The sequence below is a fragment of the Oratosquilla oratoria genome, chromosome 12 (assembly GCF_046742065.1).
Source record: "Oratosquilla oratoria isolate Oo_2021 chromosome 12, ASM4674206v1, whole genome shotgun sequence".
Classification (NCBI taxonomy): Eukaryota; Metazoa; Arthropoda; class Malacostraca; order Stomatopoda; family Squillidae; genus Oratosquilla; species Oratosquilla oratoria.
The window spans coordinates 69250247-69268942 of record NC_134788.1 but is presented as its reverse complement, the minus strand read 5'-3'; the positions used below and the strand labels follow the sequence as shown (position 1 = coordinate 69268942).

The window sequence follows — 18696 nt, the reverse complement described above, 5'->3', positions numbered from 1 at the left end:
CGGACCTCAACATTGTAGGTGGTCCAGATCAGTTCATAGTTCAATAGTATCCAATAGTATCATCACAAAGTTCACTAGAATCTATATACTGTAGGCCTCTATAAATTTTGATTAGATACAATGTACTTGTTAGTGTTTTATTGTACTTGGTAATTTTCTAGTGTTTTCGGTCTAAGTACTAGTAAATTTGACTTTACAAAGGATTACAAAGGCGGAGTATGCCGACAGGAGACCTTTTGGTCCATATCTAGGTCGGATACGAAAAAAAAATCATATTATTAATAAAATGATAAATAAAAACTATAATAATGTAAATAACAAATAGAATACATAAATAAATGCATAGGTATAGTTAGATAATAAACAAACAGGTAAATAGTAAATAATGATAAATTGACATATAACTAATAATAAATGAAAATCAGACAGACAAATGATAACAAAACAAAAACAAATAATATAAAATAAATTATAATCATTACAGCATCTTGCTTAAGTATTTATCTAAATTATTTTTAAAGCTTCGAACTGAACTACATTGCACTACCTGTCCAGGAAGTTTATTCCATTCATTAACTACACGGTTGGCAAAGTTGTTTCTACCTACTTCCAAATTGAATCTATTTCCGGACAGTTTGAGACCATTGTTTCTTGTCTGATTCTCATTCAATGTGAAAATTTTGTCACTTTTGATGTTGTCAATTCCCTTTAAAATCTTAAAGACTTGTATCAAGTCACTTCTGAGTCTACGCTTTTTTAGGGAAAACAGATTCATATGTTTTAGTCGATTTTCGTATGATTTATTTGTGATATTTGGAATCAGTTTTGTGGCTCGCCGTTGTACTTTTTCCAGTCTGTCAATGTCTTTAATGAGATTCGGTGACCATACGGAAACAGCATATTCCAAATGTGGACGAACTAACGATTTATATAGCTTGTTAATGAGTGATGGACTTTTGAAATCAAAAGATCGCGCAATCAGTCCTAGAATCTTATTTGCTTTCTCAGAGGCTGAAATACACTGTTTGAATGATTTGAGGACGTTACTGATAATTACGCAGAGATCTTTTTCACTATCCACTTTTGTTAACGAATTTCCAAATAACTTGTAATCGTACTTACTGTTATTTTTACCTATGTGCATTACCTTGCATTTACTTGTGCTAAATTTCATTAGCCACTTTTCAGACCATTTATCTAAATCTTCTTGAATATCTAATTGGTTTGAGTGATCATATCTAATTGGTTTGAGTGATCAATATCTAATTGGTTTGAGTGTACTTTAAACTTCAATTACATGTACTAGGGACCAATCCCGGTCCCTGTGTACAGCCATCTTTACCAAAAGTTATGCGTTACTGTTGAATACCGTGCCTCTTCAGCAAATCCCACTATGTATATCAGGTCTCCCACAAAAATAATGAAACAAACGCTTATTTAAAAAAAAAAAAAAAAAAAAAAAAAAAAAAAAAAAAAAAAGAATTTGCTGTGAAAAATTTGTTATATAATATATTCACATCTACTGTTTTTAAAAAACCTCTTGCATTTTAAGTTTTTGTTTATTTTAATACTTTCCGATAGCTGCTTCTTTGTTTACGTCATAGTGACGCCATCTCTTGGGCGGCGATGACGACAAGCTCCGAGGATTGGTCGACTATTACTATATCTTTTTAAGGACGAAAATAAAATAGTTGTGGGTTATTTTACAAAAGATGTTTTATTTTATAAATACAACTTTATACAATGTTCTCATCATCTCAGTCGACGGCGTGGCTGGGGGTGTGGGGGGGGAGGAAAGCTTTTAATGTCGTGGGAACTGAATTCGGTGGGTGGGATGGACAACAGAAATGGACAAGTTTGAAAGACAACAAAATCACATCGACAGGTTGCTATTCTGACACCACCAACACACATGAAGCTGATTTTCCGTGATTGAAGAGAGAGAGGGACTTCCTCATTATAGTACAGGGTATTCGAACCTATTTCGCAGAAGAATAGGTAAGAAACCCCCTTTACATATCACATGCACTACACGGAACACCCACCCTTGGCGAAAAACGCGAGGTGCTTGGGGTTCACAAAAAAAAAAAAAAAAAAAAAAAAAAAAAAAAACCCCCCACATGGTTGGCACCCCCCACGCCCGCTTCTGTACATGAGAAAGGAGGTAAGGCTATGCGAGGAGATTTACCTCCATCATTACCTCAGAGGTAGAGGGAACAGTTTTGTCCAACTTGTACACAACACATCTAACTATCGTTTGTCAAAGACCATCTCGCCTTCACGGCTACTCACACACACACACACACATTAGAAGAGCGAAGTCGTACTTGAGGTATTTTAGATCGAAACGGGACAAGGAGGGTGTCAACCAGCGTGTGCGAAATTGGTTCTTAACCCTTTAAACTCCGATGACAAGATGTCTTGTCATTTGGTCAAATAAAACAAAAAATCATAAAACACCAAAATGTTTGATCAAACACCAGAAAAATAGGACGTCAGTCGCTCGCTTCGCTCGCAAGCGAGCGAAGCGAGGACTACTGACGTCCTATTTTTCTGGTGTTTGATCAAACATTTTGGTGTTTTATGATTTTTTGTTTTATTTGACCAAATGACAAGACATCTTGTCATCGGAGTTTAAAGGGTTAATGACTTTCCACCCAAGGTTCAATTCAGGATGAGGTTTGGGACACCACGACGTTACCTTATTGGGGGTGTATACAAAATAAATTTCCAACCAACCCCCACACACCCCACAGCCTATCCCCCCTCCCACCCTAAAATCAAATAATATACAAATTCCCAACCACAAGTCTTGTAACGGTTGACCGAAAGTCACTCGTGGGGAATGTCGGCTAACCGTTCCATATCCCTCCCCTTCCATTCTATATACATCTACATCAACGATAATATCCTTAAGTGTTTAACAGACAGCTTTGTACATCAGGTGTATCCAACGACAGGGCACAAACACATGACCGCCAAGGTGGATGAAGTATGACAGTTAAGAGGTACACAGTGAGATGGTGCGCCGGTATTATTACCTTATGTTGCCTGGGATCAACCTAATCAAAAGCCTTATTTTAATGTAGAGGATCTGTGTGTACGTGTAAAGGAGTTACAGGATAGGTAAGGATGGGCTTGGTGAAACGTAGGGATACATGTTTCCATTTATTATCACAGAAAAAAACTACCGCGCTTTTGTTAGACGGCCATAACTGTCAAGGTGTGCCTTGCTCTTTGACGCTACGCCAGAGTCGACCTTATGGCCTGATGCCACAAGACCGACGATCTGCGTGCACGCTTGTCTACCAAGGAGCAAGGCAACCTTAACCCATTAAACTCCGATGACAAGATTCTTGTCATTTGGTCAAATAAAACAAAAAACCATAAAACACCAAAATGTTTGATCAAACATTTTGGTGTTTTATGATTTTTTGTTTTATTTGACCAAATGACAAGAATCTTGTCATCAGAGTTTAATGGGTTAAAACCCTATTCCTGATTAACAAGAGACAAAAAAGAAAAAAAAAATAACTATAGTGCTGTATCACATTCTTTTTGTTCTGTTTGACAATGTCTTACAAACCCTGCGACTATGGTCTGTGCAATGTGCAACACTAACACTCCATGCACGTGGCACACTCAAAAGTATGGACAAAGGACAAAGTACATCCATGTGGTCACTACGCCTCTCGAGCTGCGACGGGAGTCTTCGCGAACGCTCCGGCGACGTGGTTACTCTTCTTTGGCGCGGACTTCTGATCGTCTCGAGAAACCAGAGGCACATCGTCCTCATTCTCTTAGAAGGCTCCAGAAAGTACACTAGAAGAATGAGCAGCAGCAGCAGCAGCGACGGTTCGAAGCGCCAAACAGTGGTGCCTGAGTACATGTGTGGGGGTAAGGGGGAGGTGAGTGAGGAAATACATGAGACTGAACACTTCACGAGAATGCGAGCATGCTACTCCCAATGATGACGTCACAGATGTGATGATGGGCCTTATCCGGTCTCTCCTTTGCACAGTGAGCAGACCATAGACTTGTTCCATAGCCTTCGCGCCGAGGGCAGGGCACCGGCGTGGCGCCAGGCAATCTACGACCTCGCCCCTGTGCTCACTGGCACCTCGGCCGAGTGGGACGGGGAGGGAGGGCGGAAACGGAAGGCGACAGCCTGACGAGGTAGAGGAGGGAAGGGAGAGAGGGGTGGATGGCGCTGCAGCGTCTGGAACATGGCTGGAATGCCCTTCAGGGTTTGTTCTGCTTGAAAAACATGTTGGTCGTGGCGGCGGCACCCGGAAGGTACATAAGAGGGGGCTCTCTCGACCCCCATCTTCGTCTGCGGTAGGGTCTTCGCCAAGCCCTCCGCCGGCGTGTCACACACACTCGGGTCTTCTCGTCTACACATGCGCGTATTTACAAGGATGGGCCACCTCGCTCGCGAACTGGCGCCAAGATGCGGTACATCGCCCGCCACGTTATCACAGTCAAGGAGCCTAAGAACCACCGGCGGTCGCTTCCCCATTGCCGCACCGCGGCAACGGCGGCGCCTCCTGCCGTCTCGCGTGGCGCCACCGCGTGATTGTCCTGCGGGTTGCGCGGGGGGTGCCGGGGAAGGCAGCACTCCTGCCGACGGCGCCGGGCGTCCGTCCCGCGGCACGGACGCAGCGACCGCGTGCCTCATGACAAACCAGCATGAGCTGGTTGGGTCGCCGCGCCCCGGAGAGGCTGACGGGGGTGGTCACAGCGGCAGCAGCAGCATTAGTAGGAGTAGTAGTACTAGCAGCAGCATCACAGGGTTGCGGAGTACTACTCGTAGGCGCGGTCACCGAAGTGTTCTGTCTTGATCGTGATACTGAGGTTGTGGGGCTGGAGGGGGGACGGATGGACGTCGGTATCCATCGCGGCCTGGGCCACGTACTGGTGCTGTTGCGAGGACATGGACAAGTCAGTGGGGCCCTCTTCCTCCTCGTCCATGGCTACTGAAGCAGCGCCTCCTCCTCCTCCTCCTACGGGGGAGTTGGAGGTCGGCGTCGGGGGTGCGTCCTTTATGCGCGGGGACTGGAGGGGCGCCGTGCGGAGCATACTGATGTTCTTGATGCTTTTCAGCTCGGACGGGTTCCGAAGGAACTGGTAACAATGGCGCTCACCCTGAACCTTGCGGAGGATGTTGACACGGTAGTAGTAGCGGAGGGCACGCGACATCTTGTCGTAGTTCATGGAGAGGTGGTTCTTCTGGATGCCCCAGAGGCGCGCCAGCCCCGGCGGGTCGACGATCTTGAAGACCCCCGTGTCACGGTTCTTCCAGGCGATGTACCGCGAGTATCGCTGCTGGGGATCGTTCAGAAGCTGCTGGAGGAAGTCCCACAGGAGTCGGCCGTTGGTCCCCGTCTCCACGGGTTCCTCTGCCGGCGCGGCGCTCACGGACGAACCGGAGTCTTCCTGCTGGAGGTGTTGTTGCTGCTGCTGCTGTTGTTGCTGTTGCTGCTGCACGTTCTGGGCTGCAGCAGCTGCTGCTGCTGCGGCAGCGGCCGCACGCTGGTAGTCACTCAAGTGTTTGAGGGAGGCAAGGGCGTGGGCTGGGAAGCTGGAGGCGTGGCTCGTGGGCACGGGGGACCTCTGCGGCGAAGAAGAGTCTCTGGTGGAGTCCTCGCTGTCGGACTGGCTGCCGGAGTGCGCCGAGGACCCCGTGGAGGCCGCTGAGGAGTGTGGGTAGGAGCCGTGGCCCGAGGACACGATAGAGGAGGTCTCTGGGTGTCGTGGGGAGCCCCCGCTCTGGGAGTTCTCTGAAGGAGCCGGACTCAGGGTGACGGAGCCGCCCTGGTGGAGGAAGTGGCCGAAGCTGTGCAGGTCTGGGCTGACGAGGGGCCATGGCTGCGAGGGCGCCCCGGCCGAGGTTAGGGGCGACGGGGAGAGGAGCGGGTGGTGCGGTGTCAGGGGCGACTGGGGCACCTGCGGGGCGTCCTTCAGCAGGAACTGGAGGGTGTTGTGCAAGATGTCACCCGCTCCGGGGGCCCTGTCGGCCAGGTCGGCCTTGGTCAGCATGCACAGTGCTTTGCCTAGAAGACGAGGAAGGGGAGGACATCAGAAGATGCGTTCATGGAACCAGCAAAAACTCTACTGGACACACATCAAGTATAAGATGCAGGTAGCATGCAGTTGGCATGCAGTTGGTACCTAAATCAAATAAGTAGAGCACGGTTTACACGCTACGATAAATTGTAGCGATTTATTGTAATGAAAAGGTTGTTACAATTTGTCATTACGTGTAATAAACAGGAGATCGTAGCGTAGCGTAGCGAAGCTACGACCTCCTGTTTATTACACGTAATGACAAATTGTAACAACCTTTTCATTACAATAAATCGCTACAATTTATCGTAGCGTGTAAACCGTGCTCTACTTATTTGATTTAGGTACCAACTGCATGCCAACTGCATGGCATTATCTTATACTTGATGTGTGTCCAGTAGCGTGTAAACCCTGACTTTACACGTAATGACAAATTGTAACAACCTTTTCAATACAATAAATCGCTACAATTTATCGTAGCGTGTGAAACCTTGCTTCAACTCACCGTTCATGCAGAACTTTGAGAGCTCGATGGATGGGAGCTCGAACTCGCGTTCGAACCAACGCAGGAAAGCGGCGACGTCTTCTCGAGACCAGAAACGAGGGTCCGCTGCTGCTAGAGGGGTAGACATACCAGTTAGTAAACAAATATTCTTTTTTCCGAACTAAAGAACGAAAAATCCATACAAGTTACAAACAAAACACACACACAAGAAAAACAGATATGGATCATAATAATGAAAGTGACAGTAATATTGTGTTTGGCAAACTCACCTAAATGTGTAGGCATCTGTGTCTTGACGTCATGAAGAGGCGACGAGGGAGTCGCGGAGTGCGGGAGTGAGATTGGATACCGCCAAAGCATGTCTGGTGTGAACGGCAGGGCGGCCATACCTACTCTGTTTACGTCCGGGTTCAGATTGAGAGGTGGTACCTTCATACTCTACAGAAAACGGGTAGCTCCAGACGACACTTGTTCAATGAAAAACCTGTGGGAACAAAGAAAACGTACGTTACTTCACGGGTGACATAAAGAATGGAGTTGTTTCATGGGTGACTATAGTAAATATGTAAGGCGGTCCTAGTCCCTTGTCAGTAGAAATTACGTCATCCGACAGATGAATAAAATCGCCTGGCGACTAGCATCTCCTGACTCCTCCCAGGGGATTTGAAACAACCGAAAAGTAAAGAGCAAGACGGAGTTACGTTTTCTTTGCGGTTATGAGAGAAAACGGGCTGCGTTTTTTTTTTTTTTTTTTTTTTTTTTTTTTTTTTTTTTTTGAACGTTAAAAACGATGAATCCAAACGTCCTAAACGATTTTGGGGGGAGAGGGCAATTGGCGACAAACAAACAAAACACAATTACAAGTTACAATCACGGATACAGTCAAGTACCTCTGCAGTGACCAAAACTGAACTATGCTGAAGGCGTGGAGGGCGAGATGGAGGGTGGGAACCCCGAAGCAGCATCCTGTGCGGACTCCCAGTCACCCTGGGGGCACGGAGGGTGTGGGAGAGAGGGAGGGAGGAGGGGAAGAGGTCAAGGGTGAGTGGGAGGTTCTGAGGGGAAGGGGGGAGGGGGGAAGAGAGTTCAGGATGAGGTACAGGCATCCAGCCTCAAGCTACTGATCTCTTGGCAGACTCTTTCTCTGCTCGTGGGGTCCCGTCAGTTTCGGATTCGTGTACAGTTCCAACTTGATCCATAGCCTTGATTCCCAACCATCGTATCTAGATTTGAATTCGTGCACTGTTCTAATTTGGGCTAATATATTCTTCTAAGCCAGTGTTTATGTATATATGGAAACCTGTATTTCCTCACGTGCCTAAAGCCATTAAACTCCGATGACAAGATGTCTTGTCATTTGGTCAAATAAAACCAAAAATCATAAAACACCAAAATGTTTGATCAAACACCAGAAAAATATGACGTCAGTCGCTCGCTTCGCTCGCAACCGACGTCCTATTTTTCTGGTGTTTGATCAAACATTTTGGTGTTTTATGATTTTTTGTTTTATTTGACCAAATGACAAGACATCTTGTCATCGGAGTTTAATGGGTTAAGGCATGTGGCCAACAGATGTGTAATTAACTGGGCACGGTCAACTAAACCAGTTATAGAGTATGACGCTGGATTTGTGACATAGTTTATCTTAGTTAAACAACAGTGTGGCGAGGATATTGGTACGTGGAGGACGTCAATTGTTAAAACTGGAAGAGGAGGAGGAGGAGGAGGAGGAGGAGGGGGAAGGAAGAAAACAACTCACCATCCCACCCCCAACCTCGAAACTCCCCCATCTCCCCCCCCCACCCCACACACACACACCCTTGGTAACTTAATACCTCTAGAACAACGAGAAATTGTCGCACAGCTCGGGCGCGTCCTCGGGACCCTCTATAGACCAAGACCATGATGCTAACATACAAAAAACAAAAAACAAAAAAAACCGTACATACACGTGTGTACACAATCGCATATATACCATATTTACATAATTAAATCATGCCAACGCGTCTAAGTCAACATTGTCTCTAATCACGTGCGGGACTCGTGATCGACAGCTAATTCCTTCCCGGATGAGAGCTCAGAGCTCATCTATGGCCAATACTGTGCATTGCACACACAACTTTGCTCAATGGGCGCAGTAACAGCTTAAAGCTCATGATATATATATATATAGTTATGAGCGGAGGAATGGTCTCTGGTCTGCGCCGTTGTAAGTCCTCGACGCTAACAGCTACGTGTGTGTGTGCGTGTGTGTGTGTGTGTGGTAGCTGTAGGCAGATATGTGAAGAACTCAAACCACACACATACAGAGTGTGTGTGTGTATGTGTGTGTATGTGTGTGTGTGTGAGAAAGAGAGAGAGAGAGAGAGAGAGAGAGAGAGAGAGAGAGAGAGAGAGAGAGAGAGTTCCCAGTACTCATGCCCCGTACTCGGTACCAAGTAACTTTTCCTGCCTGAAGGATGTGGAGGAGGAGGAGGAGGAGGACGAGAAGAGAAGAGGAGGAGGAGGAGGAGGTAGGGAGGACGAGACAGGAAGTGCGATCTAACTGAAGCTGTGTGTGTGTGTGTGTGTGTGTGTGTGTGTGTGTGTGTGTGTGTGTGTGTGTGTGTGTGTGTGTGTGTGTGTGTGACGACGCTACATTCTTCTTCTAAGCCCGGACACCATTTTGAACGACTGTTCCCCCGACCGGGACCCCCCCACCCCCGAACTAAGCCCCCCTCCCCCCCCCGCTCGCCTTTAACTGAATAGAATTGTTGGGAGTTCGAAAAATACGTCCATGTCCCTATGCTGAGGGCCTGTGAAGGGGGGGAATGCGGATGGAGGGAGCGGGGGGAAGGAAGAGGAAGAGGAGGAGGAGGAGGAGGGTCTGTTGAGCCGTGTGTGTGAGATTCTCGGATCACGTGTTGGACTCGTGATCGACAGCTATTTCCCTCCCGGAAGAGAGCCGAGCTCATATATGTGACCGATCTATGGGTAATTCCGTGACTTGACACGCACACACACACACCCAACTCCCCGCCCAGGAGAGTTGGAGTAACGGCTTGCAGCGCAGCGATACTGAATTTATTTCAGCCCTGGATGGGATTCGAACCCGGACCGCTGTAGTAGCGGCCGCGATCGTTACCACTGCGCCACGAGTCGTGTATGAGTGTGTGTGTGTGTGTGCTTACATGGGGACAATGTCAGTAGAGATTAACTAGTCGTTACAAGCTGCTGCGTAGCTCTGGTCCGTAGGGGGTACTGTCAAAGTGTCCTGGGTATTAACTGTACCAATCCTAGCCCATAGAGTGAGAGGGAGAGAGAGAGAGAGAGAGAGAGAGAGAGAGAGAGAGAGAGAGAGAGAGAGAGAGAGAGAGAGAGAGAGAGAGAGCAGGTGTATGCTTTGAACACATGTGCACACATCTGTTGCAGATGGACAGCCTCCAACAGGTGCCTCCCCCTTCCAACAGGTGTCCCTGTTCAGGAGAGCTTTGCCCAGGGTGTGCCGTCTACCGTCAACAGACAGTGCGGGTTTCACCGTTAAGTGTCCCGTTTTCCCTCCCCCTCCTCCCTCCGTTTTCTCCGCCAGGCGATTTCATTGCTCAGTGGTGGCTGTGCCAGCCACGTGGTGGTTGTGCGGTGCGGCGGTCGCCCACTCTTCCTCCTCCAACATGTATCGCTAGGCAGGATCGCCTTTCACTGGCTAGGGTACTGTTTCACCTAGACATTCCGTGGGTGGGAGGGGAGGGAGGGAGGGAGGGGGAGACCGACAAAGGGGGGGGGGAGAAGGGAAGGGTAACCATAAAGAATACACATTATATATATATATATATATATATATATATATATATATATATATATATATGCATTTCTATTACTATGTACTTGTTGCACTGAAGATGTAATATACGAAAGCGCTCTGCTTCGTTAGTTTCTTTTTTCCAAGTGGTCTACTTTGCATGTGTGTGTGTGTGTGTGTGTGTGTGTGTGTGTGTGTGTGTGTGTGTGTGTGTGTGTGTGTGTGTGTGTGTGTGTGTGTGTGTGTGTGTGTGTGTAACTTAGAATAGTTCTTTTATCTATAATACACGACATAAAAAAAATCATTACTCCCCAAGCCCCACTACCACTAACCAAAATAATTTTTTTTTTTTTTTTTTTTTTGGAGGACAAGGAGGAAGAGGGGGAGTAGGAGGAGGAATTAGAGTCGGAGGAGGAGGAGGAGGAGGAGGAGGAGGAGGAGGAGGAGGAAGCCATACCTGGGAGCACCTAATCACGCCCCCAACTGCAATCTGCACCTACACCTGCCAGGTTGGATGCTGGGGGGGAGGAGGAAGGGGGGGAAGGGGGGAAGATGGAGGGTAAAGAGGCGAAGAGGGGGGATGGGGGGAGAGGGGGGGATGTCTGTGAAGAAACCCCGTAGGAGCTGAAGACCCATTTCAACCCTCTCCCCCCTCCCCCCTCCCCTGACGACTACAGGTGTCTTGGTAAATTCCACGTGACCAGTGTTTATGTGATGGGAAAACTCTCCTCTCCCATTGGAAAACTAATATTATCTATTTCTTCGACGCAATAAATGAACGAATAAATAAACACAAATGAAAATATTGCATCCTCTTCAGCATCAGGTCAAGCGTCGCCTCAATGAATCCATGACGTCACAGTCTCCTCTTCGATCCTGCCCGAATATTTTGAACAAGTCAATGTTCGCTTGAATCAACGGCCAGTGTCAAAAACAATCGTCTCGTTTGAGTGGTTATGTTGGTAGAAACGCCCTCAGACGATTTCATTCAACTGCTGGATCCTGCGTCGTCGTCGGTAGCAGTCAGCTTCTCCACCAACGCAATCTCCTCCACCCACCCACTCCACCACCACCCACTCCACCTCCTGGCCCTGCGGCCCGGATGACAAGAGTCCGGAGATGACGACGACGGGATGTGCAAAAATTACCAATCCTTTCCACCACTTTCTCGTAAACTTTCGTTCAACGTCGAGTGAGCGCACACAAACACACTGGGAGTTTTTTTTTTTCTTGTTTTCTTCTTTCCATCCCCTCCTATTTAGTCCTCTCTGTTCGTTGCGTTCATATTCCCGTGTACTACTCTCCGTTCCTTACATTTATCTCCCTCTCTATCGGAACCGTTATCCCAAGTTTCGTATCTCCGTTAGTTGCCGAGCATTCATTTGATCGTCTTTTTTTAACGCCTTTGTGCTGTTCAATTTTGTTTCGTTCAAGCCGAGCTTGTTTGGTTTCTTTGTGACCACTGCCTCATCTTGTCAACTTCCCTTACTTTCTTTCTCACATCCTCTTATCTTTTTTTTTTTCCTTGCGTGTGTGCGTGCGTGCGTCCGTGCCTGTCTGTGCTTTAACTCGTCGCATCGGCTCTACTCACGGGTATCCGTTACCATACAAAATGTCGACATTTCGTCGTCTTCCCACACCACGACCCGCCACTCTTCCCTTGCAAGCACTGACTTCCACAGCATCACCATCATCGCAAGTAGTGTTAAAGTTCTTAGCAGTGTGACTATAATCCGTGCTAGAGTTAATTAGCACAAGAATCTAAATTGGAACGATTACTCCGTGAGCCGACGGTCATCGTCTCGGCCAGAAAAACATGCCAATATCCCCCCAAGACTCTGTCCGCCCCCAAGCGAGTAGACAATAAGGCCGCTTTTTCCTCAGGGTACTACGGCATCCTGGACCTTACTGCCTTGTCTTTCCTGCGGCTAAGGTGTAGGTATGTAAGAGTATAATGATGTACATCCGGTCTACACCAATCTCAATCTCATCTCCCGGTGCCCCTGCGGACCTCACCTAACCCCGACGGCGTGGCCAAGCAATAACGCTCCTTAACGGCAGGTAACCTAAGGGCGAATGTGCGCACAGGTGCGTGTGTGTGAAAGGTACCATTGTGACGTGGCCACTACCCTCCAAGATGATGCCTTTGGTCGGGCATATACCCCACCGAGTGGCCCAGACCAATCTCGCCTCTACGCTAGCCTCGCACAGGGGTCACCGCGGCGCGCCGCGTCGCTCCGCTACCTGACCTTAGCGCTCGCCCAAGCCAGGGTGGAAAAGGCTTGGGGGAAGACGCAGAGCCCCAGGGCAGGTGGGAGGGTGCCGGAGGGTGGGAGGGCAAGGGAAGGGGCAGGTGGAGGGTGCCGGTGAGGCGGAGGGCAAGGGAAGGGGGACAGGTGAAGTGGGTGTGGGAACAGAGTTCAAATGGCGAGGTTCAGAAGTCAGGGAGGTGCAGGTAATTGCAGAAGAGGCTAGGAGAGGTGAAGGGGGGGTGGGTGGCAGGAGGCGAGGCAAGGAAGGAGAGCGAAAGAACGACACAGCAGCGACAGATACTTAATCTATAAAAGTACGTGAATGAAGGAAGGATGCGAGATATATATATATATATATATATATATATATATATATATATATATATATATATATATATATATATATATAGTATTATCTCTAATTATTTCAACATACAAAAAGGGCAAGCTGTTGTTATGACGAAACCAGTGTGTGTGTGTGTGTGTGTGTGTGTGCGCGCGCGCGTGCGCGCAGTCGCTGACCATCTTCAAAGTCCGGATTTCACAATAGTCACCACCCGGGTCCGGGTAATGTCCCGAGCGGATCCGGGCTTGTGCTGAGAACCGGAATTTCCTTGGCAATCAATTAGCATAAGGAATGATGACGATATTACACACATGTATGTACGCAGTACAAGGGGGCCCACCAACTGGGGTCCACATCCAAATAATCACCTCGTCACGGTTTAGGCTGACGTCTGTTGATTTAACCCATTCAACTGCGATGACAAGATTCTTGTCATTTGGTCAAATAAAACAAAAAATCATAAAACACCAAAATGTTTGATCAAACACCAGAAAAAATATGACGTCCTCCTCGCTTCGCTCGCAAGCAAAGCTTGCGAGCGAAGCGAGGAGGACTGACGTCATATTTTTTCTGGTGTTTGATCAAACATTTTGGTGTTTTATGATTTTTTGTTTTATTTGACCAAATGACAAGAATCTTGTCATCGCAGTTGAAATGGGTTAATCATTTCAAAGTTGGGAAGGACAGGGAAATGTCTGCAATGATCAACAGGCAAAGATCACGTAAGCCTTCACACGCGTCAAAAACAGACGTCGGGTTTTTGGTCCAACACTTTTTTTTTCTAAGCGACTTGCCTTCGTATAATTCGACATTCCTACGTCTGACTGCGCGCGCATACATACGAAACATAAGAATATATATATATATATATATATATATATATATATATATATATATATATAATGTGTGTGTGTGTGTATGTGTGTGAAGCTATGCAGACGCCCAGTAACCAAATAGGGACATAACAGGAAATGGGAGGCACCTCAACTAACAACTTTTTTCAACAATTGTAGCTCTCAAAATCAAATCGATTTCCTCCTTCGTTCTTAAGTCGGCCATACATAATGTCGACTTTATGGCATCTAGTCGTCACACCTTAGCGTATGAAGAAAAATACAGAAATGTTTACTTTTGGTCTCTACTACTAATGGCATTACACGTAATTTTCTTGTAAAAATTACGAAGATGAATAAATCTGTTTTTGTGGAAGATAAAAATCGAGAAAATCTACAAGATGACGTCACCGCATCCCAGGGGGGTCGATATTTAACGGCTGGCCACCATCCTACAAAATTCCACGCTCCGACGACAAAAATGCTTTCTCCTCCTCCCGACTCGCCACTGGAACGTCCGTCTCGGACCAAACCGGATACCATCATGCTTCTATCCGAAACTCGAACCCATATCCGTATACCCATCCGGATATGAGTCCACCAAAGTTTTTTTTTTTATATTAAATTCCCAACCCAGTTTCCAAGAGTCCGGTTCATGTTGTATTAACATCCTCCTTTGGAACATTCGAGTATTAAGTTATTTATATATAGACTGCAAGACAGGGATGTTACCAATTCATGAATAAGAGGCATAATGAATAAGATAAACTGGTAGTTCAGAAATAAACAAAACAAAATTATATATTAGCGTTGTGACCGTTGTAATACATTTTGAACGAAAATCTCATCAAATCCCTTACTTTTCATTCATTCATTCATCCTTTTGAATCGACCAATAGGTATAGAAACAAATTAGACAATTATTTGCAAGGACTTCCTCTACGAATGGATCATAACCACAGCTACCAATCCACCACGAAATGGGACGGAAACTTAAAAAAAATAGAAACGGTCGCAATACAAAGAAAAGCGAAAGGCAGGAAAAGTTGCGCGCCATGATCCGGGAGGCGATATGACGTCATCGCGAAATCGACCAATAAGAAAGCAGGGAGAAATTCCCGTCTGCGTGTGTGTGCGTGTATGTGTTTTGTGAACGTTTTAAGTGTATACTTGTGTGTCTGTCGAGAAGATAATTTCTCTCAAAGCAACTGGTGAATGCTGGACTTGTCTAGAATTGATGTTTATCTACCTATATAAATACTCCCCAAAATAAGTAAATTTGATAAAATTTCAATTACATCTTACAAGATGAAACATCGATAATGACATCATCAACATATCAGTATCTAGACCAATTAGAGATTGCGAAGGCGAAATGTTAAAACCAAAAAATAAAACCCGATAGTTTGCCGCAGATAACAAACCTCAATTTCAGTTAAAAAAGTGACAGTTGACGACCGTAACACGCATCGCAAACAAGAAATAAAACTACTTAAGAAGTCCAACACGACATATTGTCGACATTCCTTGTCCAACATCACGTCGGCAAACTTTTGATATTTTTTTCTAGCGAATACAAAACGATTCCACCAATTGAAAGAATAATGACATCAATACAACAAAATAATTATTTCCCTAAAAGAAATACATTTCAGACTAGAACACTGAGTGATTATTTTGAAGAGGACAAAATAGTTTAACTTCGTCTTCCTCTCTCTCCCCCTCCTCCTCCCTTCCTCCCGGAAATAGCTGTAGCTCTCTGCCCTTCGTAATCCAAGGCGATATACAATATCTATGATAATGACGTATTTGTATTTCTTATCACTACATTAATATACAACAGTACACCAGTGCTACATCGAATCAGCGAGGAATATAAACAAAATTGAATACACAATATAAAAAACATATATATATATATATATATATATATATATATATATATATATATATATATATATATATAGAATAAAATACCCAACTGGAATCAACTTTATATAACACTTTACACTTGTTTTAGCCCAAATTCTATGCACACCCACATACGGAGATTCTAGTTATATAAAACTAATATATATTCTATTTTACGAAAGCATGGTCAGAACACTGGTAATTCTTTGTCTTAAAAAAAAGGAAAAAAAAAAACTTCGAATGATTCTCCCATAGAGAACCCAACACAGAAAACGCGAAAAGAAATAGTTTCCCCTTATCAGATGGCGGAGATGTGCCCCTCGCTCACGCATCCGGCTAGGATTGGGAAACTATTCGTAATCTAACCCGTCTCCATCCTGTTGGAAAATCCGTTGAGGATTGAAAAAAAAAATCTCCAAATCAAATACTAAGTCTAAAATGCCAAGCTATTCTATTCATTGGGAAAATTTAACACTCAATTTTCTCATAATTCTTGATAATTTTCGTCATTCAACGGTCCTGCAAAGTATCATTTCCTGATTATTTTTTCAAGGCTTGGCTTGGGTACTTCCTCATCGGACGACGTGCGTCGTGCCACTGGCTGCAACGACGACGACAAATATCTTCTCAGCGTTTCGAAATTCGATCATTCGAAAATGAATGAAAAAATGTATATTCGTGTTTCATTTCCCTTCCGTGAAGTAGAAAAGAACACTTCCGATGTTTTTCTTGTTTGTCTTTTCTTTCTGTATTTTTCTGCATTTCAGATAAATATCTTTTCCTTCCGTCTCAATAGCGTCATTACTCAAAGTTCACACCAAAACACTTGTAGAATATTTCACTCAAAATGTACCATCAAATGTCACATATATTGTTAATTTGTCACTTTTTCTTCTTTCCAAAAATACCCAACGAAGAAATTTCATCACATTCAGTTCCTGACTTGGGCGACTTGTCGATCTTCGGTCGCATTTCAAATTAAACCAAAGAAATTGTCACTTGCACGCACACACAATCACAATGTCCGTTACTTTCACCATCATCATTATCGTCACAATATTCTTGAGAAAAAAAATATCACAAGTTTGTAAACACAAGACACTGCACTGTTATATGTTCCATTGAACTAATTCTTTCACGGAGTTCAATATGTCATCAGTCGACGTTTTCTTCTTCAAATCATTTTCTTCTTTTCTCGCGCGTTAACCAAAACTTACAACCGAACTACATAATCAACTTTAAGACGGGTGAATGTATACATACATACACGTAAATATACACATAATTCCTACACTAAAACAGTGAAAAATCTCTAAGAAAAAAAAAAGAACTGGGTGGACTTGAAACTAGGATCTATCCATGGCGATAGGAAGTGGGGGGGAGATGGACATAAGGCAAGGATAAAGACACACACACACACACACACTAACTTGGCTTAGAGCTGGCAGGCGGGCGTAGCTGTAGCTATGATGGTCCAACACATACTGAAAGACGACAAGCCAACTCATACAACTACCACCTCCACCCTCCTCCTCCTCCTCCTCCTGCTCCTACACCCTCCGCACCCGACTCACCTCTTCCTCCTCCTCCTCTTCCTCCTCCTCCTCCTCCTCCTCGCTAACATCATCCGCCCTCTTCCTCCCTCCCTTCCCCTCCCCTCCCTCCCTTCCTCTCCTCGTCACAGCCGACTCACTCGTCTCTCTCTCTCTCTCTCTCTCTCTGAGCTCTCTCTCTCTCTTAAATCTTCGATTAAATTTTGTACAAAATTAGGAAGTACACAGTGTATGTTCGTATATATGACATATACATGCACAGGTGCATGTTTAAATATATATATATATATATATATATATATATATATATATATAGAGAGAGAGAGAGAGAGAGAGAGAGAGAGAGAGAGAGAGGCGAGACGAAAAGGAAAATAGTGAAACCGTAAATAGAGGACATAAAATTAAAGTATGACAAGTGCTTGAAAAGAACTAAAATGACAGTGGAGACAGAGGTCTTGATGCACAGGAAGAGGAGGAGGAGGAGGAGGAGGACGAGGAGGAGGACGAGGTGGAGATTAGAGAGATGTTTCAGCCCCTGAGGATGTTTCTCCTTGAAGGAATAAAATCTCCCGAAAATAACCACATTATGATGTTTATCCAGTCCTAGTCGTCTTAAAACTTAACACGACACGATAGTCTTCCCCATTTGCTACAAACTCATTTCATTTTAGCGAGAGGACACTCCCTATCCGTGCCCAAAGAAAGGGATGAATATATGCATATGTATGTATGTATTTATGTATTATGTATATGCACACTTCTAATGTAGTGAACGGGTCTCAGTCTGATGCTGTTCAAGGAAGAGGCAATAGTCTTCCGTGAGGGCTGCCACATGTCGCTTGTGTAGACAATTAAACTGACTTACGGAAACATGACTGAAGGTCATTCCAGAGGCGACATTTCGTTCTCATTTCACTGTAAGTGCTAATACGACAGGAATCCTGCAAGTTTAGATGTATTAGCACATTATTTCATGTAAATTTTCTGTCAAGATCAAAAATTCTACGAGAGAGAAAAAAAAAAGTCACTAGCCAACACTACTACCGCCTTCTGTGGTCGGCTGCCAAGCGTACGATGATTACCGGGAAGGACCATCGTTTTTTTTTTCTTCTTCTTTCTTTCTTTCTATCAATGGCGGAATCTTTTCACGTTTAGGATAGGATAGTAGCAGCTGAAATATCATTTATATTTATTTGAACTATCTAAAATATCTCAGCTACTTAGATACTTCCTTAAGGCGATCGGTTCGGCCAAATTCCATTGACATTCGAAATCTTTTTCCAGCCGCCCATGTCTGTATGTAGCATTCAATTGTGGTCGCAAAATTCCCGCGCGACGATAAATCATTGATATTTCGAATGCCACAGGAAGCTGTGGCCTATCCGTACACGCAGAGATGTTGAACGGGAGAGAGGGAGTTGACGAAGGTCAAAATGTCCACGCAGACTGTGC

The 18696-nt window shown here is 45.1% G+C and overlaps 1 protein-coding gene across 2 annotated transcripts; it reads right to left on the bottom strand.

Annotated features, from left to right (window-relative positions):
- Positions 1-1697: 1697 nt before the first annotated feature.
- aop (ETS variant transcription factor anterior open) lies at positions 1698-17205 on the bottom strand. 2 transcript variants are annotated; one of them, XM_076196404.1, is made up of 4 exons: positions 17122-17205; positions 6841-7055; positions 6572-6682; positions 1698-6053 (listed from the first exon to the last, which is right to left on the bottom strand). In XM_076196404.1, exons 2-4 carry the CDS (start codon positions 7004-7006, stop codon positions 4804-4806), a joined length of 1527 nt encoding a protein of 508 aa, XP_076052519.1. In that variant the 5' UTR covers positions 7007-7055; positions 17122-17205; the 3' UTR covers positions 1698-4803. The 2 variants fall into 2 exon arrangements, with proteins under 2 accessions (XP_076052519.1, XP_076052520.1); XM_076196405.1 differs by having other exon boundaries at positions 6572-6679.
- Between the last annotated feature and the right edge of the window lie 1491 nt (positions 17206-18696).